The 27517-nt window shown below is 54.4% G+C and overlaps 2 protein-coding genes across 4 annotated transcripts; one reads left to right on the plus strand and one right to left on the minus strand.

Annotated features, from left to right (window-relative positions):
• Nucleotides 1–2981: 2981 nt before the first annotated feature.
• GUCD1 (guanylyl cyclase domain containing 1) lies at nucleotides 2982–16285 on the minus strand. 3 transcript variants are annotated; one of them, XM_082667155.1, is made up of 6 exons: nucleotides 16170–16285; nucleotides 11098–11182; nucleotides 10082–10247; nucleotides 8812–8903; nucleotides 6694–6935; nucleotides 2982–6016 (listed from the first exon to the last, which is right to left on the minus strand). In XM_082667155.1, the coding sequence occupies exons 1-6, from the start codon at nucleotides 16273–16275 to the stop codon at nucleotides 5925–5927; spliced, it is 783 nt and encodes a 260-aa protein (XP_082523281.1). In that variant the 5' UTR covers nucleotides 16276–16285; the 3' UTR covers nucleotides 2982–5924. The 3 variants fall into 3 exon arrangements, with proteins under 3 accessions (XP_082523281.1, XP_082523280.1, XP_082523279.1); XM_082667154.1 differs by lacking the exon at nucleotides 16170–16285 and adding an exon at nucleotides 15477–15662 and having other exon boundaries at nucleotides 6694–6806; XM_082667153.1 differs by lacking the exon at nucleotides 16170–16285 and adding an exon at nucleotides 15477–15662.
• An 80-nt stretch (nucleotides 16286–16365) lies between these two features.
• Nucleotides 16366–27265, plus strand: SNRPD3 (small nuclear ribonucleoprotein D3 polypeptide). The gene is made up of 4 exons (XM_082667156.1): nucleotides 16366–16518; nucleotides 17916–18059; nucleotides 25079–25271; nucleotides 27020–27265. The coding sequence occupies exons 2-4, from the start codon at nucleotides 17934–17936 to the stop codon at nucleotides 27079–27081; spliced, it is 381 nt and encodes a 126-aa protein (XP_082523282.1). The 5' UTR covers nucleotides 16366–16518; nucleotides 17916–17933; the 3' UTR covers nucleotides 27082–27265.
• The last annotated feature ends 252 nt before the right edge of the window (nucleotides 27266–27517 follow it).

The raw sequence follows: 27517 nt of genomic DNA on the forward strand, positions 1-27517 counted from the left end.
CTCCTCGAGCAATGTCCTCACCCAAGTGGTTGCGGTCCTTGTGATCTAAGACCATGCCAGTCCATCAAGAGAATCAAAGTGGCTGAACCAGAATCAAGTTTGAATCCCTAGGCCCCCTTTTGGCTTGGCTTTCACCTAGAAAATGTGCCAAGCAGGCCAGCCCAGAGCTGCTCTCAGGGGAAAGAAAGAAGCAAGGTGTCCAGGAATAGTCAAGTCTGAATCCCCAAATTTCAAAATAGGTCCTTATGACCTTCTTACCACTTTCATCCAGATGTCCCCAGGAAGTGGGGGACAGGTGCGTTCAATGGCCAAAATGCTTTACAAAAGTGTGTGGAGCAGGAGGCAGTGAGGGAAGTAGAGCCAGAAACCTTTTTGTGTTGATTTTTGAGGAGGCATTCCAGTGTTGAATGCTTCCAGAGGCCTGTGGTTGGATGGCAGGGAGTGTGGAGGGTCCACAGCATATCTTGACTTCTGCTCATTGTTGATTAGCTTTTGTGATGAAAGGTACACCTTGTCAGACTGCAAATGGCCCCAAAAGCCAAAAACACCACACAGATTAGTTTCAAGGGCCACAACGGTGTGCCCAGAGTTGGCTGATTGGAACGGAACAGCAACTCCATAACCCTAAAAAGTGTCAACCGTGATGAGTCACCATGAATAGCCCCGAGAGCAGGTGGGAGGTACGATGGAGTCGGAGGTGTGCCGCCCGGGCAAGGTGGGCAAGGTGACCTCCTTCCCTGCAAGAGAAATGGGCCAGCCCTTGGCAGGAATCACAACTCCAGCATGCAGTGGTGGCCTCCACATCAGAAACCATTTTTCCTTTGTGCCAGGTCCAAGGCGGTGGGTGTGTTGGCATAACCAGCCCAGTGATGAATCCAGGTGGCAGTCAGGTGGCCCAGGGGTGCAATCACCAGCCTTATCCCAGTTGGTCGCATCAGAGAACAGGCTTGGGCATCCACATGAGTGATCTAGACAGTTTGAAGTTTGCGGGGTGGCAGACCCAACAACAGCCCAAGAGCCAGTAAAAACACATCAGGGTTTACCAAGTGGAGGATTGGCCTAGTGCATGAGAATGGCCTGGGATTCTCGCACTGAGCAGAGGACTCACATCCATTTCTGGTTCTGGGCCGTGCTGCTGAGGGTAAACAGCAGAGCAGCCAGTGGACACCACTGGATTTCAGCTTAGTTGACCCATTGGTGAATAAGACCCAGGCATTTGGGGGAACTTGAGGTCACCATAGAGCCAATGGCTTTGCTTTGGTAGAAGGAGTTGGGGATGTAAGTTCCCCCTGGAGGATCAGCTGCCAGTTTTTTCAGGTAAAGCTGAGGTGTCCCTCGGGCCAGGGGAAATCCATGATGTGGGTCCCTGGATACTGCAGGTGGGGCAGGTTGGACGGAGGTGAGTCAGAGGAGAACAGGATCTGTGCTCCTCCAGAGTGTTGGGGCCACACGCCAGGCTCCCTACCTGGAGACAGGACCCCCGGGACAAGTGCAGCCCAGCTCTGGCTCCAGAACCCAGAGTTCACTTCCTGGTTCTTCTGGCACGGCTCACTCCTGCAGGGCCACTGGTCTGCTTCTGACCGTGACCTGGGCCAAGGGTTGGGAAAGCAGCAATGATGGGTTTGGGTCAAGCTCTGTCCATAACTCTTTGAACGATGACCTCGGGCCAGTCACTCCCCTCTCTGGGCTGCAGTCTCCCCACTGGACTAGACCAGTGGTTACCCAAGGATGGGCATGTTTCACAGAATACCAGTGTTCCACAGAAACAAACTCTGTGGCAAAGCAGTTTGGGGAAACCCTAAATGAATGCGGTCACCCTGCCGCAGGATTATAGAGTCTTTTCTGCACATCCTAAATCTCTGGGCGGGGGCTGCAGCATGCAGTATTTGCCAAGCTGATCTGACCAGGGCACCCCGTCATATAGAACTTCTCACCATTAGTATTCTGAAGGGCGTGGCTCAGGACACTCTAGAGAGGATTGTCTCCGGAACGTTCCTAGCTCTGGTCTATGGGACCTCTAGTGATCCTTGCCTCCTGGTGTTCACGCTTGCTCTCATGCTCTCGTGCTCTTGTTCTCTCCCTCCCTCCTTCCCTCCCTCCCTCTTATTACCTCCTGTCATGTCATGAGGATGCCCAGGCAGCCTGTGACCAGCAGCCCTATGAGTGAGCTTGGAAGCAGATGCTTCAGCCCCAGTCCAGCCTTGAGGCAATTGCAGCCCTGCCCAACAGCTTGAGAGACCCTCATGTAACCCCATGAGCGACCCTGGGCAAAAGGCGCCAGCTTACCTGCACCCAAACCTCTGCTTTGGTCTGGCCCCTTGGCTCCCAGTGGGGCCCTTCCCAGGAGTCCTCAGCCTGTCCCCCCCCATGCCCCCCGTCCACATGCTCTGGGCAACGTACTCCATCCAGGACTCACCATGCCCCGCCCCCCCTTTGGTCCCTCCTGCTTCAATGCCTCCCTCATTCTGTCATTTTCCTCTCATAATTGTATTCAGGGGCCACTCAGAGGCCCCAAACCAATCTCTCCCATGCCTGTCCCGACCCATGATATGTCCATTCAGGATGGGCTCCTTCTCCCCGAATGGTCAGGGCTCATGCTCAAGTGCAGAGGTGCGCTCCCTGCCAGGGCTCACATGCTATTGGCTACACTCATAGGAGACCTGCCCTGCTGCCTGGCACACTAGCTGGGCACACTGACCTCAGGTGGTCAGCTCCCTGACTGAAGCTGTGTCCAGAGGGCTGTTCTCCAGTTTACAGACCTCTGTCTCCACAATGTGGGGCTTGGGGAGGGGCTGAGCAGCAGTCAGCCAGCATGAGAGCACCGGCCGGAGACCAGGACCTACAGGCTCCGGCTCCATCAGCTCTCTGTAGGACCTGGGGCAGGTCTGAGGATGCCAGATAAGGCAGGATTTCCAAACACTTCCTTTTTCTGTAGATTTTTTTTTAACATATTTATTTATTTGTTTATTTATTTATGGCTGCGTTGGGTCTTGGTTGCTGCACGCGGGCTTTCTCTAGTTGCGGCGAGCGAGGGCTGCTCCTTGTTGCGGTGCACAGGCTTCTCATTGCGGTGGCTTCTCTTGTTGAGGAGCACGGGCTCTAGGCACGCGGGCTCAGTAGTTGTGGTGCACAGGCTTAGTTGCTCCGCAGTATGTGGGATCCTCCTGGACCAGGGATCGAACCCATCTCCCCTGCATTGGCAGGCGGATTCTTAACCACTGTGCCACCAGGGAAGTCCTTTTCTGTAGATTCTTATCAAGCAAAATGCCAGGAGTCCAGTAGCCAGCAGATAAGGCTTCAGGGTGCAGGGAAGGCTGTAGTCCTGCCCTCTGCACCCCCCCATGCCCTCCTGTGGGCCCCACTGTCCCCCCACTCCTCCCCCGCCCTCCCAGGTCCTCCTCCTGCCCACAGCTATGCATCATCCAGGCCCTCTCCAAGACCCATAGTCAAAGTCGAGCTGAGCTCCAAGACTCTTCCACCTCCAGCTCCGCTTGTGTGTGCCTCCACAGGCACTGGAAGGGATGCAAGTCTGAGAAGCAGGAAGCTATTCCAGTCCCAGCTAAACCCGCTGTGGCAGGTTGAATGTTCAGGTTCCCATGCACTGGTGCTGAGAACCCGGGGAGAAGACAGGAATCACTCATTTCGCAGTGAGGATAATGTTTACTGAGAATGGCTCATTACAAACAAAATATATGTATAAAATCTCTGTAATGCAAAAGATCCCTTTTGTCCCCAGGTGGCTGGAGTGAACAGAGCCAACTGTCCAGCGTGGCCCCCTGTGTGTGGCCAGGGGGTTGTGGTGCCACGTGCTGTAGGCAGAGTTCCTGATGTCTGGGCTCTATCTCCAGCCCCATTTTCATGATTTGTGCGAGAATACGACACAATGAGGTTTGTGTCCTGCCTCCATGACCCTCCCCAGGCAGGTGGCACCACCCCAGGGGCAGGTGGCTCTTGTGAATCTTCCAGACAGGTGACCTCTAACCTGTGCTTGCCCTGAGAAGCCCTCCTCCAAGCCCAGGGATTGAGTGTCTCTGATGGACAGAGGTGCCGTGACCGCTCTTTGTGGAGGCTGCTCTCTGTGCCAGCCTCACTCACAGGGAGCCATCCTGAAAGCTTCACTTCCTCTGTTTCCCTTGACACATATGTCCTCACCAGTGTTACCTGGACCCCTCCTGAGCACACCCAAACCCAAAGCCACCTGGGCGTGGGACAGCGCTCCCTGGGATCTTGGGCCACCCAGCATTAAGGCAACGGACACGAGGCCAGTCTGCAGGCAGCACTAGTCTCTGAAACCCAGGGTGGCTGCCCAGCCAACAACGCCTCCCTCTTGGTCAAGGCCGTCTGGTGTTGAGAAACAATGTGGTTAGGTGGTCTGACAGCCCTTGTCAGCAGAGCCCACCCCTGCCCCTCAGAGTAGCCATGGCTCCATGGGGGCAGACGTGGAGCATGGCCATGGTCGGCAGTCTGAGGGAGGGGCAGCAGCTGCCCCACATCATGCCTCAGGCACCGGAAGACAGAGATGCAGGGTGCTGCAGCGGTGTGGCTGTTGGGGCATCCCTTCCCCCTAGCCAGAGGCAACCCGAGGCATGGGTGTCCCCAGCCCTTTTGGGAATGATCCATTGTCCTTATTTTTCAGGTGCAGAGCCAGGTTCAAGACCCAGCTCCACCACTCTCCTGGGCCAGATTCTGTCCGTATGGTGAGAGGCCCCTTTGAAAGAGAACTTGGGCTGGCTTACCTGTCCTGTGAAGAGAGGTGTCAGTGGTTCCAAAGTACCTACAATCTCACTATTATTGTCTTACTTGAGGTTGAGTCTCACCCCCATAAAGTGAAAACTTAAATCTCAAAAACACCACCCTCCCCCTCTCAAAAAAAAAAAAAGAAAAAGAAAACAGCTCTAGTCCATGCTATGGTGCCGTGCTGTGTGATCCTGGGTAGGTAACACCCCTCCTGTCAGATAGAAGAGACCCAAAGTTCTGTGCAAAAGGTCCTGATGTGAACACCAGGGCGGGTGGTGGAGGGTCACAGTACCCCCCCCACACCCAGCCACTGATCAGCCACGCAGGCCCAGGGCCCCAGCAACCAACCCTGCGAAACTTGGGGTTCCCCGCCCTCAGACACAAGCCCCGTTGCCTGCCTAGTCAGGAAGCCTCGTGGGTGTGAGCATCTTTGGGGACCAGGCAGCTATTCCTGGCCCTCGGGGTCAGGCATTGTGAGCACTGCTGGCCAGCAGGAGCCAGGGTCCCACCTGCAGCCCAGGTTTCCACCCCAAGGAGATGGAGTACCTGGAGGGCCGCAGGGGCCTCAGAGTCATTTCTGCCTGAGGTCCAGCCTTCCCCAGGGGCCAGAAGCCTTGCAATCAGCTGCAGGAACTGGTCCCACTGGGAGGTGGGAGGGGGCGGCAGCATCCACCAAAGGCCCAGGGGTGTCTGCAGTACTTCCAGGTCCCTGCAACGCTGGAGCAGTCCCAGCCCCGGGGCCCAGGCCAGCTACACAGTCTCCAAACAGACAAGCAACATCTCTCTTCAGGGCTCATTCACCAGGTCTGTGCGGAGATGGGCTCAGGCTTCTCCCTCTGCCCTGGGTCTGGCTCACAGGCAACAAGGGCACCCGTAGGGGTGGATGTCCCCTGAGCACAGCTGGAGTCAGCCTCGGGGTCCTGGGGGAGGCTCCACCCAGATGCTCTGGGGACGACCCAGCAACCAGCAGGAGTGCAGGGTAAGTGGCATGACGGCTCAGCGCTGGTGGATTAAGCACGTGGGACTCAGCCTCCTAGAACTCCCTGGTGTTTGGTCACATGAGCCGGAGCCACAGTTCCACATCTGAGCCCTGGCAGCCCCAGACCTGGGCCAGGGCCTCCTGAGTGGGCCCAGCTGGGGCAGGGCAGGGTGGGGTCCAAGGGCCTGGGCACACCAGGCTCCTGCTGTCAGCTGTCCAAGTAGACAAAGAGGATGTCCTCGTCCGTGCCGTAGCTGGTTCTGGCCTCCTCGAAGTTACTGATGCTGGTGCTGCACATTCCTGCTGGGGCACGAGGGGCAGAGCAGGGTCAGCGGGTGAGGCGAGCACCTGCCTGACTAGCGCCCAGGGAAGCCACATCCCACATGCCTGGCTGCCCCTCCCTGCTCAGGAAGCCCTCCTTGCCTATTGCAGCCTGTGTGAGCTTGTTCTCTGACCTTTCCCCAGTTCAGCAGATGGAGAAAGTGAGGCCCAGAGAGGGGACGAAACACGCGCGAGGTCGCACGGGACAAGTCTGTGTGAGTCAGGATGGTCCTTCCCCATCCCCAGGCCCATGGGAGCCCTGGGGGGTTCTGGAGCCAGGGCTGGGGCCGGGGCTGGGCAGACTTTCCTTTCTGACAAGTGTGCTGGCTATCCTCGGAGGGCTGGCCTGGGGGAGATGGAAACTGCGGCCTGTGCAGCTGAGACAGCAGGGTGGGCCCCGGGAGGTGGCAGGGGGCTGGCGCAGTGGGAGGGAGAGAGGGCTGGCCTGTGATGACGGGGGTATGGAGTCTGGCACAGCCCCAAGTTGTGGCTGGTTTCCTGCATGGCCAGAGGGGTGGCAAGGATGAGGGAGTCCAGGGGGAGGAGGGGCTCTGGGGAGAAGGCACTGAGGTAGGTCTTGGCCACACCAGGTTGAATGGGAGGAGACGTGGGGGCCAGGGGCCGCCCTGCCCACTGTTGCCGCCTGCCACACTTACGGTCAGCATAGGCCGGGTTGTTGTAGAAGATGCAGCCAGTGGCCCGGTTGTAGCCGCGCAGCACGATGAAATGGCCCTGGTAGTCGGGGGTGCGGCAAAAGCAGCGGTGGCCACTGGGGGCAAAGCAGCAGTACTTGACGGGGCTGGAGCAGAGGTCGCAGTGCAGCACCCCTGAGTTCACCAGCACGATGGCCACGTGGCCCTGTGCCAGGTGGGCCTGGATGTCCTGCACGCTCACTGTGCTGTGGGCAGGAGGAGGGTCAGCTGGCCCCGCTGGGGCCCATTCCCCGTCTCTCAAGTGGACCCCCACTTGGACCCGTCCTGTCCTGCGTCACAAAGCTTGGGGACATGGCTCGTGTCTGCCCTGAGATCCTTGCAGGTGGGAATGTCCTGCTTTGTTACGGTGGCCCAGGCTCAGATGGGGGCCAAGCATGGGACCAGGGTTGGAGGGCTCTGAGCGTGCCCAGGACAAGCTGGACCCATCAGGCCCTTCACAGGGTGACAGTTCAGCTCCAGACAGACCCCCATCAAGGGGCACTGGCGCAGCACCCCACCTCTTGACCTGGTTAGTGAGTTCTTTTGTACAAGCACCCCCTGCCTTGGTCTTTTACCCTAAATGATGCGTGATTAATGTAAACTGTTGGTTTAATTTGCTTCCCAAAATCTGAGTCAAGCACGCCTTCACCAGTTTCAAAACCAAGTGTTTCTCTGAAAGGGTTATTTTTCTTTTTCTCTAAGGCTCCTCGTGGCAGAAGGGCCTGCCCAGGAAGGACTGGTCAGCAGCACGTTGACGGGAACCCTCAGTTCAGCCAGCTACTCCAGACTCTTAGGCACAGCCCCCCTCCAATGCCCCCAGAAGGAAGCAAGTCCAAGTAAGACCCAGAGGGGAGAAGGGCTGCAAGGGTCCTCTGTGCCTGGGGCCCCACCATCTTCACGGGGGGGACGTTCACCCACTCTGGGCCCTCCATCCTTACAAGCTCCTCAGGAGCACACATTAGCACCTCATGGCCTGGCCCAACTCCAGCCACGCTGAGTCACAGGACCGTCTGGTCTGTTGCCTTGGCCCAGGGAAATACGCCCTTTTTCCATTTGGTCTTTGAAATGAAACAGCTGGCTGAGTTGCCAACGGTATGTACCAGAGTGGGATTTCAGCTACCGGGAAAAGCAGGGGCTGGGCTGGAAGGAAAAGGGCAGACCCCATGGGACCCCGGGGGTGCAAGTCCCAGGTTCGAGTCACAGCACGGCTGAGTTGGGGTGGCCATGGTGGCTCACACTGTTTTTCCCATCAGTTTCCTCACCTGTGGGACGGGGACAGCCCCAGCTCTCCACTCAACAAGGAAGCACCTGTCAAGTGCCACTAAGCACACATCGGCTGCCTCTCCCTCCAACATGTGCTCACGGGGCCCGAGGATGTGTGGAGACATTTTCCCTGTTTCCCAGTGGGCTTTCGTGTGCCTAGGTTACGTTACAATGAAAACAGAAATCTGGGGGGAATGGGAGACCCAAGGGAGGTCTGGGGGACCCAGCCCAGGTCTGAGCCAGCAGGCCTGGGCGCATTACCTACAGGGAGCCCAGGGAAAGAAATGGTTCGCATCTGGCCAAGTCGCTCGTGGGGTCTCCTGAGTCCTGCCCCCACGTATAGATTGAGAAGCGGGATCCACATAAGGTCGAGCAGCCCGTGGGGAGATCTGGCAGCCAGGCCTCCCTAGACAGTGACCCTGGGCTGTCCCTGTCACCCTCCGTCACCGTGCCAGCATGCTCCCCAGGCTGTCACCCCTTTATTAGGGTCCCTGTGTTCTGTCCCATGCCACCATTCTGTGAGCAGCCCGAGGGCTGGCTGGAGTCTGTCTTGCTCACCTGTTCCTTCATCCCCCACTCAGGATCTACCCCAGGCCAGAGTTTTGTGTATAGTAGGTCATGTAGCCCCACTTGTCCCTATTTTATGGATGGAAAAACTAAGGCCTGGGGAGGGGGGGCAAGTCAGTCAGTGCCCAGGGCCAGCTGGGTAGGAAACCCCAGTTCTGCCTGACTCCCCAGCCTTTCCTGAGGCCTCCCCCCAACCTGCAAGTCTGTGGGTGAGCAGGTGCACAAGGAAGGGCAGGGGTGGGGTGGACTCACCACTTCTCCACCAGCACCTTGCAGGCCTTCGCTTGTGCGAACAGCTGGTTCACCCGGGTCTCCTCTGTGTCGAAGTGCTTCCTGTAGAAGGACTGAAGAGAGAAGGGCAGTTGGAGAGGCCACTGCCCTCACCCCACTTGGATGAAGTAAACAGCACCTTCTGGAGTTAGCAGAGGAGCCCAGCCTGCAGGGGGACAGCACAGGCAGCATGCCTGGTGGAAGGCTGTGTCTGTCCCAAGCGGGCAGGGCGGCTGGCCGGGAGTGCAGGACCACACAGAGAATGAGAAGGATGCTCAGGCGATGGGTGGGCAGCAGGCTCAGGCTGGCACCCTGAGGAAGGTTAGCCGCCCCGGGCTTGTGTACCCTGATGGGCAGGAGTCTGGAGTAAATGAGCAAACGGGCCGGCTGAGGCCCCTGGATATCTAGCCACCACTCGGCTCAGCCAGTATATGTTAGCAAGGAACAATCTCTGTTTGGTGCAGGGGTCTTAAGGGGGCCAGAGCCCCTGTGGGGGAGGCAGAAAATACCCTGCTCTTAGGCCCTTTCCTCTGCCTCGCGGCCACGCTGACCAAGCCAGATCTGTCAGCCTTCTTCCCCTGGCCTAGAAGGTTCAAAGGAGAGTTAGGTTGACGAGCACTGGCCACCGTGCGACAACCCTCTTGCCAGCGAGGCCAGTAGCGACTCTGCTCTGCCAAAGTTTGGAGCATGGGCCGTGATCCACCCTGCGGGAGGCAGGTGAGACCAGCTCCAGCTGTGCAGGGTGGGAAAATGCACTGGGGTATGGGAAAGGCTATGCTGGCATTCTTTTTAAAAAGAAAAATAAAAGAAATGAAAGACAGTATATTGTTTTTTCTTCCAGAACACCAATGACCCAACTTGGAGCCAGCTGTCCCCATGAGAAGGAAGAAAATCGGTGAGTGATGGTAGAGGAGGACAGTGTGTGCTCTGAGGCCTGGCCCGGCTCATGCTGGGACACAGGGAAGGACACAGGAAGGTCACCCGGACGCTCCTCTGTGCATCGTCAGGTGCTGTCGAAGGCAGGCGGCGGGTGTCTGTGGTGGGGGTGTCAGGAGGGACCCGGCTCACCACTGGGGTCCTCTGAGCAGCTGGACCCAAGGTGATCTGGTCCGACAGCTCACAAGTTCTGCCCTTAGCACGTCTGCCTTGGTTCCCTGGTCTCTGAACACCGGGTGCTCACCTGGGTGTCCAGGTCTGGACCACACCCTCTTCTGATCACCACATCTGGTGAAGGCCAGTGGCCGGCGCTCACCTGGTTCTTGTAGCCCTTGTCCACGCCCAGGGTCTGGGTGCAGAAGCGATGCCTCACGCCAAAGTGGCGCATCAGGTAGGCCAGGTCGATGGTCCAGATGCTCCTGGTCAGTCGCAGCTCCTGCAGGGCACTTTCGAATTCACTGTCGTCCAGCTGGCCCAAGTAGCTGTGGGCAGATGGGCTGCTGAGGTCAGGGAAGCTGGTCCGGGTCACCCTCTACCCGAGGGCCTGCCAGCCACTGTCTGAGTTCCTGTGCCCCCATAAGGCTCTGTCCTTTGTCATGAACTCCTACATCCTGCCCACACACTGCCAGGCACAACCCGAGGCTGCTGGGGGCACTGCACCGGCCACGGAGTCCAGGGCCTGGATTCTGCGTCTGACCTCTCTTGCTGGCTGTGACTTTGGTCAAGTCTTGCCATCCTCTCTGGCCTCGCCAGCTTCATCTCTAGGACCATCTAAGTGCTTGGACCACATCAGTGGTTTTCTAAGTTTTAGGTACAGAATCCTTTTCTTGAACCCTATCTTGCCTGGAATTCCAGGAGGTAAAATGGGTAAGGGAGAGGCTGCCCTGGCGTTCTAGGCTGCTACCTGAAAACTCTGTGACAAGGAGATGGCTATGGTCCCTCCGTGCCCCAGTGGTCAAGGTTCTTGTGATATTCACGCAGCCTCAGCTCAGCGGTCAGCTCCCTAGTGACTCAGTCTCCCAAGAGTCCAAGGCCAAGAGTGGGGAGGACACCACACCTCAATCATGGGGTCACTCTGTGGGCCAGGCCCGGGCACCTGGGACTTCCTGGCCATTCCAGAGCCCTGGCATTCTCAGGACGCAGACCTGGAAGGCCTGGTCCACCATTGCTTGCTTTTGCAGGTGGGATGGAGCCTGGATGGAAGCTGGGCCTCCCACAAGCCCCAACAGAGGAGAGCCACATGGACGATGAATCCCCCCCAGGTCTCTCCCTGTGTGCCACCCCGCAAGAGCAGGTGCTGTGGACTGGGAGGGCTAAGGCCTGCCCACTCACCGCAGCACCATCCTGGAGCAGGCCAGGCCGCAGTCCCAGTGGTAGAGCTGCTGGATAATGGGCACGGGCAGCTGCACAAAGTCCCCTGCAGGGAAACACACGGAGGTCACAGACCCTGGTGTAGGGCCCACCACTGCCACTCCCACCATAATCAGCTGCTGCCCAGATCCTGCAGGAGCCATTCAGGGACCAGTGCACTGCCTTACAAAAGGCCCCCTGATCCATTCTCCTCACCATGGCAGTGATCTCCCCAAAATGCCGGTCAGAGAAGGCCAGCCCTACACAAAACCCTCCAGTGGGCTAGCTCCCATACCTCCCCAGGACAAGGCCTTCATGGCTGCTGCTCCAGCACCCTCTGCTTCCTCGCCTCCCCGCATCCTCACCAGCTAACTCCTGTCCACGGACGTCACTTCTCCATGACGACCCCTGTTGTGCCTGGCCCCCCACTCCATGCATTCCCAGCCCCACAGGCCCCTCTCCAGAGCCCTCTCTGTGGTGGGTGCTCCAAGGAGGCAGGGACAGGGCGGCAGCCGGGAGGCACTCAGCAGATATTCATGTCTGAATTCCTGAGGCCCCTGACTCCACAGCCCCCAGGGCTACAAGGAGGGGACGGTCACGTGTCTGCATGTGGAAAGCTACTCTGGGTGGAGCAGAAAGGGCCCGACCTAGGCATTCTGGCATTCCAGCCCTGGCTCTGCCACTGGCCGGCTGTGGGCTAGGCCACTGACTCCCTCATGCTGGACAGAGTCTGGCCATCTCTAACGTAGGGACTTTGGTCTGATTCAGTTGTTCAATCAACAAATAATTCCCAAGAGCCTAGTAAGTGCCTGGCATGTGAACCAGAGATGGTCGTGAGTGACACAGACAGGTCCCTGCCCTGGTGGACAGCAAAAACAAGCAGCATAGGAGAAAAACAAGGGGCCAGGATAGGGGAAGTAGGGGGGTGTGCCTTAGAGAGGAGAGCCAGGGAGCACCAGGCAGGGCTGGGGCAGGCAAGCGGGCACGCGGCCTGCAGGACCCTCCTGCCCTGGGATCCTGTGAATCTGGACAGAGCTTAGTCTAAAGAACTGGAAGGATTTCTCTCCGGCTGTGAGCACTCTGTTCATTTAGGACGGCCTTTCAGCCCATGTGGTTTCCCTGCCTCAGGGGTCTCCGGGGGACTCTCCTGAACCCACGACTGGTCTGTGCAGAGCTGCCCTGGCCTCCTCCGCGTGCACCAACCAGGAGGGCCACCCATGAATCCTGGAGTCTGTCCTGGCCTTTCACCTGCTGGTCTTGTCCAGGCAGCCTCTTGCCTGGAGTGGGTCCCAAGCTCCTACTCCCCATGTCTAAACACTCCCTGGTCTCAAGGCCTGGCTCAGATGCCAGCAATTTTGGGGCCTTCCCTGATGCCAGGCTGGCCGTGCCCCTTCCCTAATCTGCACTCTGCCGGGCCAGAGTTCATGCTTTGGCTCACAGGAGACGCTCGCATCGAGCTCATCTGTGCCCTGCTGGGCTGTCATGCATTCCCAGGAGGCAGGGACCCGTGACTGCTCCTTCGCTGCACTGTACTGTCCTCTCTCCTCCTATGCCTCACCTGCGGGGCCCTTGGAAGGCAGGATGGCACGGGTGAGTGCAGGCCACCAGCTGGGTGAGTCACATGGCCTCTCGGTGCCCGCTCCTTTCTCACAGACCCCAGCCCGCAGGGTGCTGTGGGCACTTGGGGCAAGAATGTGTGCGAAGCCCTTCACAGGCGCTGCCGTGAGTCCTGATCTCCATCCAGCTGGGGCGTGGCACACTTAGACCAGGCAGGCTCAGGCTTTGCTCCCTCCTTCTGGCTCTAAAAGGAACCCAGGCCATGACTAGAGGCCTTCTAATATTCCCTCCATCCACTGCCATGGATTCAACCCCCAGGGCTCCATCCTGCCTGACTTCTGCCTGTCCTCTGCCCCAATTTCTACCCCCAGCCCCTCTCCTGTTTCTGTACACAGCATCTGGAGGGATCCCTTCCAGTCTCCCATTGCTCTTAGAATAACGTTCTTATCTCTTACTAAGGCCTGTAGGGCCCACCTCACTCGCTTCACCTTGGCCCTCACCCCAAGACCTTTATATGTGCAGCTCTGGAACTCTCTTACCCTCAGTACTCAAGTCTTCCCCTTTTTGTCATTCAGGTCCCAGCTCAAAGTCTCCTCCCATGAGAGGCGTTTTCTGACTGTACCTTTGGGAGAAGGGGCTCTTCTTCACAGTATTTCCCTGTTTCCTTCACAGTACTTAGCAAAAGTAACAAAAACAAGAAAAATAAAATAAAGCTATCCTGTCTCCCCACTAGGCTGTAAGCTTCCTAAGGGCAGAGAATGTGCTAATCTTGTTCACTGTTATTCCCAGTGCCTAATGTCTGATGCTTAGTAGTAAATCAAACCTTTGCTGGAAAAAAAACGAACTTATTAAGCACCACTGTGTGCCAGGCTCTGGGGACATTACAGGTAACTGAGACCAAGCCCTGCCCTCCAGGTGTTCACATCCTAAAGTAATCCCCCAACGGGCTGAGTGGAGGGAGAAGCCTATGCAGTGTGCTGTCCCCTTGTGGTGGGTGCCTCCCTCTTCAAGAACCCCTCACTGTGGCTTTAAACTGCCTTTTTGTTTTTCTCTACATGGGCTGTTTACTCCCCAGCCTTTGCTCTTGCATATCCCTTAGTCCGAAAGGTGGTCTCCCATCCAAATGCTCTGGTCTCTTTCCCTCCCTGAGGCCCTTTATATGGAGGATTGGAGGTGGTGTGTAACTTCCCCACTGGACAGACTGGGAATTCCTCAGTGGCAGGCAGACAACATTTGCCTCCTCCCAACCCTCAGACCACACACACATGCTTGAATCGCGAATGAAAGGAGTTTTTTTCAAAAAGACCTTATCCTTCGAGATACCCAGGCCCACGTGTCACAATACTCCCCTTTCCCCCAGGCTTCCAGACTGTGCCCCTCTGTTCACAGCTCCCTCCTTGCTCTGTGGCCTGGGCTCTGACACTGGCTAGCTAGGCCATCTTTGGCCAGGCTCTGACTCTTCCTGTGCCTCCCCTATGCCTAAGCTGTAAACGTCGCAGGGGTCGGCGGCTCTCTAGGGCCCTCGGGAACTCTGCTGCCCCTTCTCTTCTTGCCCTGATCTCTAACTCTTTTATCCTTACCCCACCCCCAATGTGGCTAAACGTCCCCCACATGGCCATCCCGAATCCTGGCACAAGCAGGTCAGCCAAGAGGGACCCAGAGATACTCCTGTGGGGGGTGATAAGAGTAGGCGAGGCCTTCCAAGCCCAAAGCTGCTGCCAGATGTTGATGCCTGGAGCCAAGGGACTGTCCCACCTGAGAGCTAGGGTCTGCCTGGAAGGTGCTGGCCTGGCTTCAGTTGGCAGCTGTTGCCAAGGAAGGAAGATAGTTCACTGGCCCTGAATACTTAACCCCTCTCGGCCTCAGTCTGCTCATCTGCAAAAGTGCAAATAACATTGGTAACCGACTTTGTCATTATGAGCATTAACGAGGCTCTGCATGTAAACAACTTAGCACAGTACCTGCCCACAGAAAGCTCCCTGTAAACGTGAGTCACTACACCACAGAGGCTCAGGAAAGGCAAGTGTCTGATCCAAGATCACAGAGTTAGGTAATTGGAGGAGTAGGCAGGCAAATCCCAGGGTAGCCCCGGGCCCTACTCCTTGCTGCAATCACAGTGTCCCACTAATGCCTTAGGGTTGGGGTCTCCTGTGCTCCTGACCTCTCCAGTGTGTTGGCACTTCACTTTAGAGTTTACCAGCCCTTTCTCTTTCTCATCAACCCTGTGCCTTAAGCAGAGCAGGAATCACTGCTTTCCCCCTCCCCCACTTAGAAAAGCAAATTGAGGCCCGCCGCACTGAACGGGTCAGTCTGTGTTTCCGCCCCAAAGGAACTCAGGCCACCTGGGGCAGAGGAACTAGAGAGTGAAGAACTGTAGCAAGACAAAACGCTGAGTCTGGAAGGCCAGGGGAAGGCCCTCCCCCATTGCTCTGTACTCCCAGCCAGTTCCCAGCCCTTCTAGGCCTTAACTACCCGAGGGGACAGGATCTTCCAAGCCCCAGGAGGACTTTTCGCTTCTGGGGAAGGTGCCGCTCCTGACTTTCAACGGGGACCCTCCCACCATGATCGCAATCAGAGCTGCCTGGGGTCCCAGCCCAGGAAGTATCAGGAAACCCAAACTAACCGGGGCTGGCGGTGGGGTGGCCAAGGCGGAGTGCACACCTGGCCAGGTTTCGCTCAAAGCTCTACAGCCCGGGCCGCGGCGGCCGTCGGCCCAAGGTCGCGCGGCCGGACCCTGCCCCGCGCTAGGGCGGGGTCCCCCCCTGTTCCCCGGAGTGAGAGCTGAGCCCTCGAGGAGCACTGACCGGGTTCGAGCGGCGGCCCCGCTGCCTCCGCCTCCGTCCTCATGACGCGGGCGGCGGGGGGCTCCCATGGCCCCGGCCCGGAGCCGGCTGCAGCTTCGGCTTTGACTGGGGCTGGAGCGGGACCCGTGCGCGCCGGGTTCCTGGGCAGCCACCGCCAGCACCAGCGCGCTGGGGTGAAGGGGAGGCAGCGGCTGGGCCGCCCCAAGCCCCGCCCTGGCCCTTCCAGGCCGCGGCCCGCCCCGCCCCGACTCCTACGCCTCCAGGCCCCAGGGCTCGGGATCTCAGCTCGTCCGGTCGCTAGCGGTCCCGGCTCCCGGGAGCCCCGCCCCTGGCCTCCCGGGCCTCGCACCCCTTCCCCGCCCGGCTCCCCGGAAGCTCCGCCCAGGCCCGGGCGAACGCGGGCTCCCCAGAGGCTCTTCCCCAAGCAAGCTCCGCCTCTGCCCGGCCAGCTCCTCCGCCAGCCTCGGGCCGAGGCAGAGCGCGGGGCTCCGGGAGAGCAAGCCCCACTCCAACCCCCTGGAGGGACGGTCACAGGCCGCCCCCGCTCCGCTCCGTCCCTGTTTCCCTATCCGTATGGTGGGATACTCGCCTCGCTCAGGGCGCCCCTCACCTGGCGCTGCCGGGTTCTCAAGGTTAGATTGTGAGGGCAGGTCTTGACCCTCGGCCCCACCGCCTCTCGCCCCCGATGCCCACCTTGCCGTCCAGCCCGTCGCTGGTGTGGGGTGCTTGGAAACGCGACCCCCTTCTGCCCTTGCCGGCCCGAGGGTCGATGTTTCCGGCGGCACCTGGGTCCGGTCATCAGCCCTCTCTTCCGGGCCCGGAACTATTATACCAGAGCCCAAGTTTCCCAGCCGGCAGGGTGAGGAGAAAGCAGAGGCGAGACCGCGCCCGCCACTAGGAAAAGGAAGGGGGCGGGCCCTGCGCGAGGCATTTTGGGAACGCGTGGTATTCTGGGAGCGCGGGACCCGCCATTCACTCGCTTAACGCCTTCGCAGTCGCAAGAGTCATCTCCGCACCAGAAAGGAAGAGGAGACCGGAACCGGTGAGGAGAGGCCGGGGGCGGGCGAGGGTAGGCCGAGGTACCCGCGAGGAGCCGGGGACTGGAGGAGGACGCGCTGCCGGGAAGCTTTGCGGGGCTCGGGGAGGGAGAAGAGCGGGAAGCCTGGCCATCGAAACATGAGCGTCGCCTCACTAGCGCCTGGGAGTGAGTTCGTTAGCTTTTCCCCAAAGTACATGCTCTTCAGTTTCTATACCTCTCCAGGCCGGTGTTTTTTGAATCATTCAGGTAATGGTCTTGAGATCATTTCTGACTGATTGCCTCCTTCCCCCAAATCCTACCTGGGTGATCCTTTTCAAAGCCCTTTGCATCTCAGCCTCCATCCCCCTTTCAGACACTGGTCCCTTCATGCTTTCTACACTGTTACACAAGTTTTTATCAAGTTTCCCTGCTTCTAAATCGTGTTCGATTCATTTTGTAAGTGCGGATGCCTTTCCATCGGATAATTCCTATACTGCCGTGGTTCCCCCACTGCGTTCAGCATAAAATCCACACTCCTAAGGCTCCGCACCAGGGGAGCCTGTCTTTCCCAACCTCTCCTGTTCCTTTTCCTCTCTTGACCACACAAGATGTGCCCATCTTGGAACGGAAAAAGTCCACTGCTTTTCCCTTTCAATTAGGTCAAGTCGGGCTCTTGCCCTGATTATGTTTTTCCTCCAAGATAAGCATTTCCTGCTTGTAGCACATTGTCACTTTGTGAACACTTTGCTATTTTCTCTTTAGCCTTGATGGTGAAGTAAGTGGAGGGTCAGAGAGCAGTTAATGGGTTGAATTAAATGCACTGCCTCTTCTCGATTTGCCTGGATCTTTTGGTCTGTATCTGCACTGCTTAGTGCCCACTGCATTGGGCTCTTGAAACGTGGCTGATGTGACTGAGGGACTGAATTTTCTATTTTAATTTTATTTCACTTTAATTGAGTTTAATTTCAGTAGCTGCATGCAGACAGTGGCTACTGCCTTGGACAGCTCAGGTCTGCGTCATAGGTTCTCCAAGAGATGTTACCTACAACTGAGGGTTGACAAATATACATGCATTTCAACCTTCTCTTCTCCAACACACAGTATTGGGGAACACATAGTTATTTGATGAAAAGTAAGCGATCTACAGTGGGAGGGAGATGGGAGGAACTTTTCATTCCCATTAGCTTTCCCTTTAGCTCCCCTGTTCCTCCCCACCCACATCTTGCATGTGTTTGCCAGATAGGTCCTTCAAGCTAGGAATTAAGCTACTTTTTTCTGTAAAAAATAATAATAATAATAACAAACGCACCTTTGGCATCTTGTCTAAGTTTTGTGTAGTTTCAGGCCTTGAGGGCGTGGTGTTTGCCACATGCCTTCTTGGGCTCTGAAAGGTGAACTAACTGTTGTCTCTCTCACTGTAGAACTCTCTTCCTGCCGAGATGTCTATTGGCGTGCCGATTAAAGTCCTGCATGAGGCTGAGGGTCACATCGTGACATGTGAGACGAACACTGGTGAGGTGTATCGAGGGAAGCTCATTGAAGCGGAGGACAACATGAACTGCCAGGTACCCTGCTTTGCACTTGAGGCTGTGGGGGAAGCTTGAGCCTGTGCCTTGGAGGACAGAAAGATGGTGGCTGGGGGTCTTTTTGAAGTTCTCATTCAGCAGTTATTTACCGAGTGCCTAATGTGTGCCAGGCACTGCTACAGGTACTGGGGATGTGAGTAGAAATAAGAACCATTCGGAAGTTTGGAATATTTAACTTTGTTCTTTGTGTCTCCCAATCCCATAATCATTTTCTCCCATATTTTGGGGACCTGTTTAAGAAAAGTGACACTACCTTCAAGAGGACCATCGGGTTCGGGGCCACTGTTCATTTACCCCATATGTTTGCATAGTGCTTTGCAGTTAGCAGAATCTTCCGCTCACATATTGTGTTTATTGCCATTTTTCTTGGGGGAGGCATCTCATTTGATTGCATTTATAGCAACTACCTTGTGAGGTAAGCAGGTTTGGTGATAGTTTCATCATCCATAAGATAGGAAGAATAGGGGACTTCCCTGGTGGTCCAGTAGTAAAGAATCTGCCTTACAATGCAGGGAATGTGGGTTCGATCCCTGGTCAGGGAACTAAGATCCCACGTGCCATGGGGCAACTAAGCCTGAGTGCTACAACTACTGAGCTTGCATGTCTAAACTAGAGCCCATGTGCCGAAAACTACAGAGCTCACGTGCTCTGGAACCCGTGCGCCACAACTAGAGAGAGAAAAGCCACAACGAAAGATCCCGCATGCCGCAACTAAGAACCAACGCAGCCAGAGATAAATAAAATAAATAAATAATAAACCTTAAAAAAAAAAAGATAGGAAGAATAAGATTAAAGGACTCATCTACTGAACGTCACTGTTAATAAATGTTGGAGCCACTTCTTGATGTGGTGCCCTTCCCGTGGCACAGCATTGCTTTTTGTTAATAGTCAGGTGGATTTGTATGGCATCGCTTTACAAAGTGTAACATAATTTCTCCTTAAGAGCTTGGACTTTGGAATCAGATGTGGCTTTGAATTCTGATTGACCTTGGGCATGTTAATCACCTCAGTTTTCTCATCTGTAAAATGAGAACAGAATTAGTTCTGCAAGAGATTGACTGGGAAAGCTAACAATAAAGGGTAAAGGAGAGGGAGCAGGAGAGCTTTCAGTCTGGGGTGCTGGTCTGACACTGGGGAAAGGAGAGAGGAAAGGAAGGAGGGTTGAGTAGGAATGTATCTCTGAGGAAGTCTCAGCCAGGCAAAGGAAGGTTTCTCATTGGAAGAGTCTAGCATGGGGCACAGGTGGCCTGGCGCTATACCCCCACTGTGGTCAGTCATTGGCTGGCAGCCTGACAAGAGAGTGGCTTCAGGGTGAATGCTGTGGTGGATCCCAGTCCGAGCAGTGCACTCCTAAGACTGCCACTGGGGTAATACCCCCACCCCAGGGCTGTTCTGAAGATCAGATGAGAGAGAGAGAGAGAGAGAGAGTGTGGGGGGGGGGGCGGGGGGGGGCAACTAGCTCAGCGCCTTGCACATTGTAAATGTCAACATATGGTACCTGTTGATATTTTCTAGGTGAGAAAACTGAAAGTCAGAGAGGTGAGGTGACTTACCCAAGGTCATATTGCAGGACAGGTGTCCTAAGTATCCATTGTTTCACAGGGTTCATTGGTTTATTTGTGATTTCTCTGTAGCTTTGAGCATCCTCTTCCTGCCAGGTTGACCAGCTGGGGGTTCCCTCGTGTTTGGGGAAATAGACATCTGTTGACTGCAGGTTTCTCTCCTCGGTGTTAACGCCACAGAGGTGGGTGGGTGGCCTCTCTGCAGGTCTGGTGGGGCCAGGCCTCCTTTGCCTTCATGAGGTATGGCTGTCATAGGTCCAGTCCTCTGGCTGAAGGCATCCTCATCCATTTTAAGGTGCTTCAGTTTGGTGAGTAGAATGCAAGACTAGGATGGGAATCTTCGTCTGTTTATTTAGCTGTTTATTTGGATAGCTTCCTGAGTTTGCAGAGCTTCAGACTTCCCATCTATAACGTGAAGGTAAGGTGTCTGACCGGGTGCCCTTGGTGTTCTCTCTAATGGTAGCCAGTGTGAAGTAAAGCACACAGACCCTGTGATGGATCTGGAATCATTGCAGCCTGCCACCTGGTGTGACTTGTCGTGAGCTTTGGACCTCCCTCACCCTCTGTTCCCTCCTTTCTAAATCAGGGATAAAAATAGCACCTCAGCCTGAGGACTGTAGTGCAGGATAAATGAGCCGTTGCGTGTCAGACAGTGGGGGCCTGCCACCTCCTTCCACCTGTGTTAATCTGCTAGGGCTGCCATAACAGAGTCCTATGCTGGGTGGCTTAAACAACAGAAATTTATTCTCAGGGTTCTGGAGGCTAGAAGTTCGAGATCAAGGTGTTGCAAGGTTGGTTCTTCTGAGGGCCATGAGGGAAGGATCTATTCCAAGCCTCTCTCCTTGGCTTATAGATGGCTGTGTTCTTCCTTTATCTTCATGTGGTCTTCCCTCTGTGTGTGTCCGTATCATAATCTCTTCTTATAAGGACATAAGTCATATTGGACTAGGGCCCAGTTACCTCTGTAAGGATCCAGTCTTGAAATACAGTCATGTTGGTGGGGGCTAAGACTTCAATATATGAATTTGGGGGGTGGGTACAATTCAGCCTGTTACCCTGCCCATGCCAAGATTCGAGGCCTCACGGGGTATAGCGAAACCTGGTGCGTTGGATAGACCCCAGCAGGCTGTGGCGGAGCTGAGCCCACTGTGATGAGCACCCAGCACAGTTGACTCACATGTCCCCGGGCTGGGAGGCCGATGGTGCCTGCTGTTCTCCTTTCTTCCTAGTCCCAGTAAGTGTGCCCTTTGGGGATGAGAGTGTCCTCTTGGCTCTCTCTCTGCTTGTTCTTTGCTAGAGGGCAGCTGGAGTTCAGTGTTTGCCATTTGATGTTGGGTTTTAATAACATTTTCTATTATAAAAATGGTGTGGGGGACTTCCCTGGTGGCGCAGTGGTTAGGAATCTGCCTGCCAATGCAGGGGACACGGGTTCGAGCCCTGGTCCAGGAAGATCCCATATGCCCCAGAACAACTAAGCCCATGTGCCACAACTACTGAGCCTGTGCTCTAGAGCCTGCGAGCCACAACTACTGAGCCCGTGTGCCTAGAGCCCGTAACAAGAGAAGCCACCGCAATGAGAAGCCCATGCACCGCAACGAAGAGTAGCCCCCTCTCACCGCAACTAGAGAAAGCCCGCACGCAGCAACGAAGACCCAGTGCAGCCAAAAAAATAAGTAAATAAAATTTAAAACAAAAAAAGATTTTTGAGGAAGACCAAAGTGAATAGTTGTTTTTTCGTGGGAAATTATATGTGATTAAATTAAAAAAAATATTTTTCTTACCTTAAAATGACAATCATGTGTTAAGCTTGTGATCATAAAGCACAGTAAATGTTATTTTTTAAAAAGAGAGTAAGGGCCAAATCCAAAATTTTATTATCTTTAAAGTGACGTAATTCCTAGACGTTTTGGTGGGGGAAAAGTGATAGTTAATAGATTCTGCAGAAATGATGCTTTGGGGGCTTTGGCATGATCACCCTGTCAGTGACAGGACTATTTGAACTGTTTTCTTGGCTGTGGCATAATGGTCTGTGGAAAAATCTACCTAGATGTTTCTTCTGAGCTATTTGAGAGTGGATTGCAGTCATCATACTCCTTTATTGCATAATATGTTGTGTATATCTGTGTATATTTCCTCTTACTGTATCCATAGTACAGTTATTCAAGAACTCCAAGATTGAGTCAGTACTTTAACCTGCAGTGTATCCAGTTTCTACAGGTGCACAGTGTGTCCTTTATGGCCGTGTAGTCCTCTCTGCCTCCTGGGTTTAGTTGTCAACTCATTTGATGCTTCTTTAGTCTGGGACGGTTCCTCCAAGTTTGTTTTTCACACCATTGATGATTCTGAAGACTAGAGGCCAGTTATTTTGTTAGAATGTCCCTTGATTGGGGTTTCTCTGATGCTTCTTCCTAATTAGATTTGGGTTATGCTTTTATGGGCTGTTATTGTGTGATTTTTGTCTCCTCAGAGGGTCAGTCAGGCCTAAACACCTGTTTGCCCCTTGTTTGCAATGTTAACCTTGATCTTTTGGTTAAGGTGTTATGTGGTCTCTCCACTGTATGTTCCTTTTCCTTTTGTAACTAATGAGAATTTTGTGGGGAGGTTCTTTAAGTAAATACCTTGTGAGCATTCTGTTCCTCATTATTGTCCCATTCCTCAGCCCCATTTAGCTTCCCGTGAAGATTCTTGCTTGAATCTTTTTACTATTACGGTTGCAAAGGATAATTTTTGTTTTTCCTCCATCATTCTTTCTGTATTTATTGGGTCTGCTGTATGGAAGTGCATTCCCTTACCCCCCATTTATCCATTCATTTACTATCAATATAGGCTCATACTGTCAATATGTTTTGTTAAGGGTGTTACAATCCATTGCTGTCAATGTTTATTTTGATGTTCCAGTTATCCCAGATTTGACCAGTAGGAGCCTCTCAGGCTGACTCCTGTGTCCTTTGGTGTGTCCTGGTCATTTTGGGGGAGCACATCCCTACCTTCTGGTATAAGATGCTTGTTACAGGCTCATCTTTTACCTTCCCTAACCCAGCTCTGGAATCAGCCATTTCTTCAGGAGCCTTGCTTTCTTTTAGGTTGGGAGTAGAATTTAGAAACCAAACTCTAAATTCTACTGGGTGCTGTTAAGTATTTTGAAGTCTTAGTTTAACTTGTCAAACTAGGACCTGTTTCCAAATGGCTGTGCTTAATAGTGCCAGAAGGTTCTGTTCATTGCATGCACATTCTGTGCCAGGTACTATGCTGGGGTTTTACATACAATAGGTCCTTGAATCATTACAGGACCTCTCTGAGGACAAGCTTCCAGATGCCCAGGGTGACCAAGCATGGAAGGAGCCAATCTAAACCCAAGTGTCTGACTCCCAAGTCTGTGAACTTGGCGACAGTCTCTAAAATGAGGCCTCGAGTAAACCTGTTGGATCCCATTGCCTCTGAAAGCATCAAGCCCTCAGTTCTGACTGTCAGGTTCCAGACAGGAAAATGAGGATGGTGGGACAGGGAGGGGGTGAACATCTGCTGGCTGCTCGCCATGTGCCCCGCAGCTGGGATGCTGTGACCGACTATCCTTGGCCACCCAGCACTCTCCACCCCGGCCCCAGACATGTGGGTAATGAGTACAGAGACGGTCTGTACTAAGATCTTCTCTCCCCAAAGTGTCATTGCAGTTGGGCACCTGGCTTATGCCATCTGTGTTTCATTGTGGCTGTTTAGGAGAGTTGAATGGACGGGGTGTTCCTGCCTGACTTTCATTTAAACCGAGTTCACACAAGTTGCTGCCTTTAGCTCATGATGCGAGCGCAGCTCGGGCTTGTTGACAAGCTGTGTACCCGGCGGAGGGATACACGGCACGGCCATTTCTCTGCTGGTGCCGTGGAGAGAGCGCGAGGCAGCGGCTCGCCTGGTTCCTAGGCTGTAATAGGACTAGGGATGCTGGGCTCTTTCTTGCTTCAGCCCAGGTGGACACGTGCCGTTTGTGAAAGCACTCAGTGTAAGTGTTGTTGATCTTCCGTAACAGCCTCTGTCAGGGATTCTCAGAGAGGGTTGGGGAGGCAGTGACAGAGGAGGGAGTGAGATGTACCAGGATGTGCTGGAGGGGAGGCGGCTTGGCAGCTGCAGGGCAGCCTTAGAGCGTGTTTGATCTTTCTGCCGCTGGGCGCTCATGCAGAGGCCACGGGGGCCAGTTAACACTTGAAGAAAAGAGCAAGTCAGGCTGAGGTGACAACAAGCAGCAGAAATTGGGGAGCCAGCACACCTCTCTCCCATGTAGGCTTGACCCATTCTGAATAAATTGTAGTCCTTTTCCATCCAGAAGGCTGGTAAAATAAGCTGCTTTATCTGATAAACGTGGTGCCTGTTGAGATTGGCACTGGCAGGTTTGTGTCACGTTCCCACGCCCGGCCAGTATCCTGGCTGGATTCTCCTCTAAGCCCCCCTTCATCCCCCAGCCCCCATCCCATGGTTGACGCATTCATCTGTCCGAAGTGCCGCCCTAGCCCTGTCTGCCCTGCCTCTATCCACAAACTTGCATGGCCCCATAGTCTCTGAGGTGACGACCCTGCCCTCAGTCCCAGTTCCTCTGCTCCATGTCCTGTCTGGTCTTTGTGTGAACTCTCGCCTCACACCTGTCCTGTATTCTGAGCCATTCGTGCAGGCACTGCCACCCCCACTTCTCAGTCCCTGTCACCCAAGCCAGAGGGGCTCTGTCTCACTTACTCGAGTGTGTCCCCTGGGAGGTCAGGGACCGCATCTGGTGCACACTCGTAACCCTCATGGCGCCTTTGCAGTCCATGTGCTGGGCAGATACGGGAGGGGACACAGGGTTTGGACAAGCAATTCTAAGCCATTTCAGTTAGTTTATCACGTGCTGGTGGGAGAGCGAGGATGGCAGAGTTGGGGCTCTGGGGGCCAGTCCAGGCATTTGAATCAGGAGCCCCTGCCTTCTGGCTGTTGGACCTTGGACAAGTGCCTTAGTTTTTTTATCTTTAAAAATGGGAAATCTCAGGCTTCCCTGGTGGCGCAGTGGTTGAGAGTCCGCCTGCCGATTCAGGGGACACGGGTTCATGCCCCGGTCCGGGAAGATCCCACATGCCGCGGAGCAGCTGGGCCTGTGAGCCATGGCCGCTGAGCCTGCGCGTCTGGAGCCTGTGCTCTGCAACAGGAGAGGCCACAACAGTGAGAGGCCCGCGTACCACAAAAAAAAAAAAAAAAGGTGTGTGGGGGGGAAATCTCATACTGTTAGGACCATCTCTGTGAAGTGCTGAGCACAGTCCCTGGCGCACACAATAGGCCCTCTGGAGTTCCCCCAGCTTTACTTAGTGATGTGAGTTTCTGCATTTCTGGACTCCCCTCTTTGCCAAGGCTTGTCTTCACGTACCCTGCTCTCCACTGGTGCTGTTGGCCTTTACTCATGAGCCGGTGGTTCCCTTCCAGATGTCCAACATCACAGTCACATACAGAGATGGCCGAGTGGCACAGCTGGAACAGGTGTACATCCGTGGCAGCAAGATCCGCTTTCTGATTTTGCCTGACATGCTGAAAAACGCACCCATGTTAAAGAGCATGAAAAATAAAAACCAAGGCTCGGGGGCCGGTCGGGGAAAGGCTGCTATTCTGAAGGCCCAAGGTAGGTGCTCCTCGTGCACTGGTTGTGACATGTGGGTGTGTCGTGTACCTTTTAGAAATGCCCTGTTGTTGTTGGGGCATGGGGGTGGACCTGACCTGAGCCACTCCGTACCCACCGCCACCCCTTTTCCCTGCAGTCTTGGGGGATCCAAGTGCCCTGCCTTCTCTGTCTGCCTCACCTGATCCCATTCACAGGAGCTATGCAAACTCCAAAGTGGCTCCTTAGAAAGAAGATGGGGACTTAAATGAAAGAGTAGATAAGTCTCCTATAATGACTCTCTAGGAGGCCCTTTGTTTTCAGAAATTCTGGGGTGTCTGGGGGAAGCTTGCCCTGGCCTAGTTTGCTGACTAGAGGCACTGTGGTGTTGATTAGCTGACTCCTAAAGCAATGGGATAATAGTTCCTCTTGAGGCTGGGAATGTCTCCTGATACGCAATATAAATAAGGGAAATGGGGGGGGGATCCACTTTCAGATAAGTAAGCAGTTTTGAGCCATCTTTACCCATTAAAGGGGGCTGACTTCATTTTCAAAACTTCTTACATTTGAAAATAAGTCCTTCCTTTACCACTTTCCAAAAGTGGGACTAGCCTTTTCCCGGTGACTTGGTCTGACCTCTTTTCTTGGTTAGCCCAACCAGAGTTTTGTATGTGGGTCCTGAAAAGTTCTGCCATGTTGATTAGCTAAGAAAGCAAATGCAGTCGCTAGGAACTGTCTTAGTATTTATTGGTAAAAGGCTTTACAGTGCAGGAAAGTCACCAGCGTCTCTGTCAGTATCTTTAGCTGCAGTACATATGTTGAGTTTAAAGACTCAGTAGAGTAACCCTTTAAAATGCCCTCCAGAAAAACTGATCAGAGAATCTCCTTGCCCTTCCTGGAAGAGAGATAGTTGTGGGGAGATGGGACCAAAGCTCTGGACCTTTGTCCTGGAGAAGGAACTATTTTCAGAAGTTCCAGCTTTGTGCTATAGCTGCTGTTCTCTCTGCTTCCTCAAGGAGGGCTGCCCTCGTTGTCACTGTGTAACGATACCATCTTCTCTAGCAAAGGGAGGAGCCCAGTGGCCGTGCACTAGAAGGCACTTGGCAGTGAGTCTGCCTCGGCCCGCTGACCTCTGCCTGAGCCACTGTGCCTGTGCCAGCCCCAGGCTCTGTAAGAGGAGAGGGGTGAGGCTCCAGTTAGTAGCCATCAGGATATTGTCACCTGTTCTTCAAAGCCACTGGTCTCCTAGAACCTTTGGGTCACAGAGAACAGCAATCTTTATGTGGGGAGTGGTTTTGGTTTTTCCCCCCATTCCAAAATATTTCACACCTGCAGAATAGCTCGAAGAATAATAAAACCCCTCACCCAGATTTAATAGATATTAACATTTAACATCTGTTTGTTTCAGAATTTTAAGTGTGAATTAAATGCATCTGTCATGTTTTATTAGCTCACCCTGGGCCAGCTCTGAGAAGTCACCTTTTCTATGGTTCCCATACTGGGTCCCCAAACCACCTTTGCCACAAGGCCTTGCCTCTGGTGGGGAACAGTGCTGGGCTGGAAGGCAGGAGTCCAGGGCTCTCCAGCTCTGATGCCAGGCACCTGCCCCTCCCAGGGTCTCTGTTTACCCCGTGAAATGTGACGGGGTGAGCGTGGTGCTGGACGGGGTGGCCTTTCAGTCCCCTTCCTGGGCCATGTCCTAGGGCTCTGGCTGCTCTGTGATATGAGTCCTTACTGACCTGGACTTGTCCTTTCTCTTCCCCACCTTGTAGTGGCCGCAAGAGGGAGAGGACGTGGAATGGGACGTGGCAACATCTTCCAGAAACGAAGATAAATTTCTCTTGGACAGAACTTTGCCCTTATTTTTTTCTTTTAGATTATCTGGGTCAGGGGGTGCGTGCGTATGTATATGTCCTAGGTTATCTTTTGACATCTTTTTCTTTAGATCTGGGTAAATGTTAAACTAAATAATTGTGGTGGGTTTTTCTCTTTTTGAGAATATAAGGACTGTGTGTTCATTTTGTAGTTTTTTTTGTGTGTGTGTGTGTGTGTGTGTTTGCTTTGGCAGCAGGTTAAACTTTCACACCCTGGGAGATGTCCTGCTTTTTTCCAGTTTGAAGTAGCATAGTTACTGATAAGAGCATAAGCTGCTGTTCCAGGCCAGTTGCTGGTTAAGCCCTTGGAACAACTCCGAGGGTGCACAGATTGCCTCGTTTGTCGGCACGGACATTCATGCAGCACTTTGTTCAGGCAGCCTTTGTGGGCGCACC

This window comes from Grampus griseus (assembly GCF_964374135.1).
Source record: "Grampus griseus genome assembly, chromosome: 12".
NCBI lineage: Eukaryota > Metazoa > Chordata > Mammalia > Artiodactyla > Delphinidae > Grampus > Grampus griseus.

What these genes read in the sequence shown, in the direction of transcription:
- GUCD1 (XM_082667155.1), bottom strand. Translation starts at nt 16,275, where the DNA reads ATGACCGGACCCAGGTGCCGCCGGAAACATCGACCCTCGGGCCGGCAA. An exon ending in TGCTCCAGGATGGTGCTGCG is followed by an intron (nt 10,248 to 11,097) that starts GTGAGTGGGCAG and finishes ATCTGCCCACAG; the next exon opens with CTACTTGGGCCAGCTGGACG. An exon ending in AAGGTGCTGGTGGAGAAGTG is followed by an intron (nt 6,936 to 8,811) that starts GTGAGTCCACCC and finishes TCCTGCCCACAG; the next exon opens with CACAGTGAGCGTGCAGGACA.
- SNRPD3 (XM_082667156.1), top strand. Translation starts at nt 17,934, where the DNA reads ATGTCTATTGGCGTGCCGATTAAAGTCCTGCATGAGGCTGAGGGTCAC. An exon ending in AGGACAACATGAACTGCCAG is followed by an intron (nt 18,060 to 25,078) that starts GTACCCTGCTTT and finishes GTTCCCTTCCAG; the next exon opens with ATGTCCAACATCACAGTCAC. An exon ending in TGCTATTCTGAAGGCCCAAG is followed by an intron (nt 25,272 to 27,019) that starts GTAGGTGCTCCT and finishes CCCACCTTGTAG; the next exon opens with TGGCCGCAAGAGGGAGAGGA.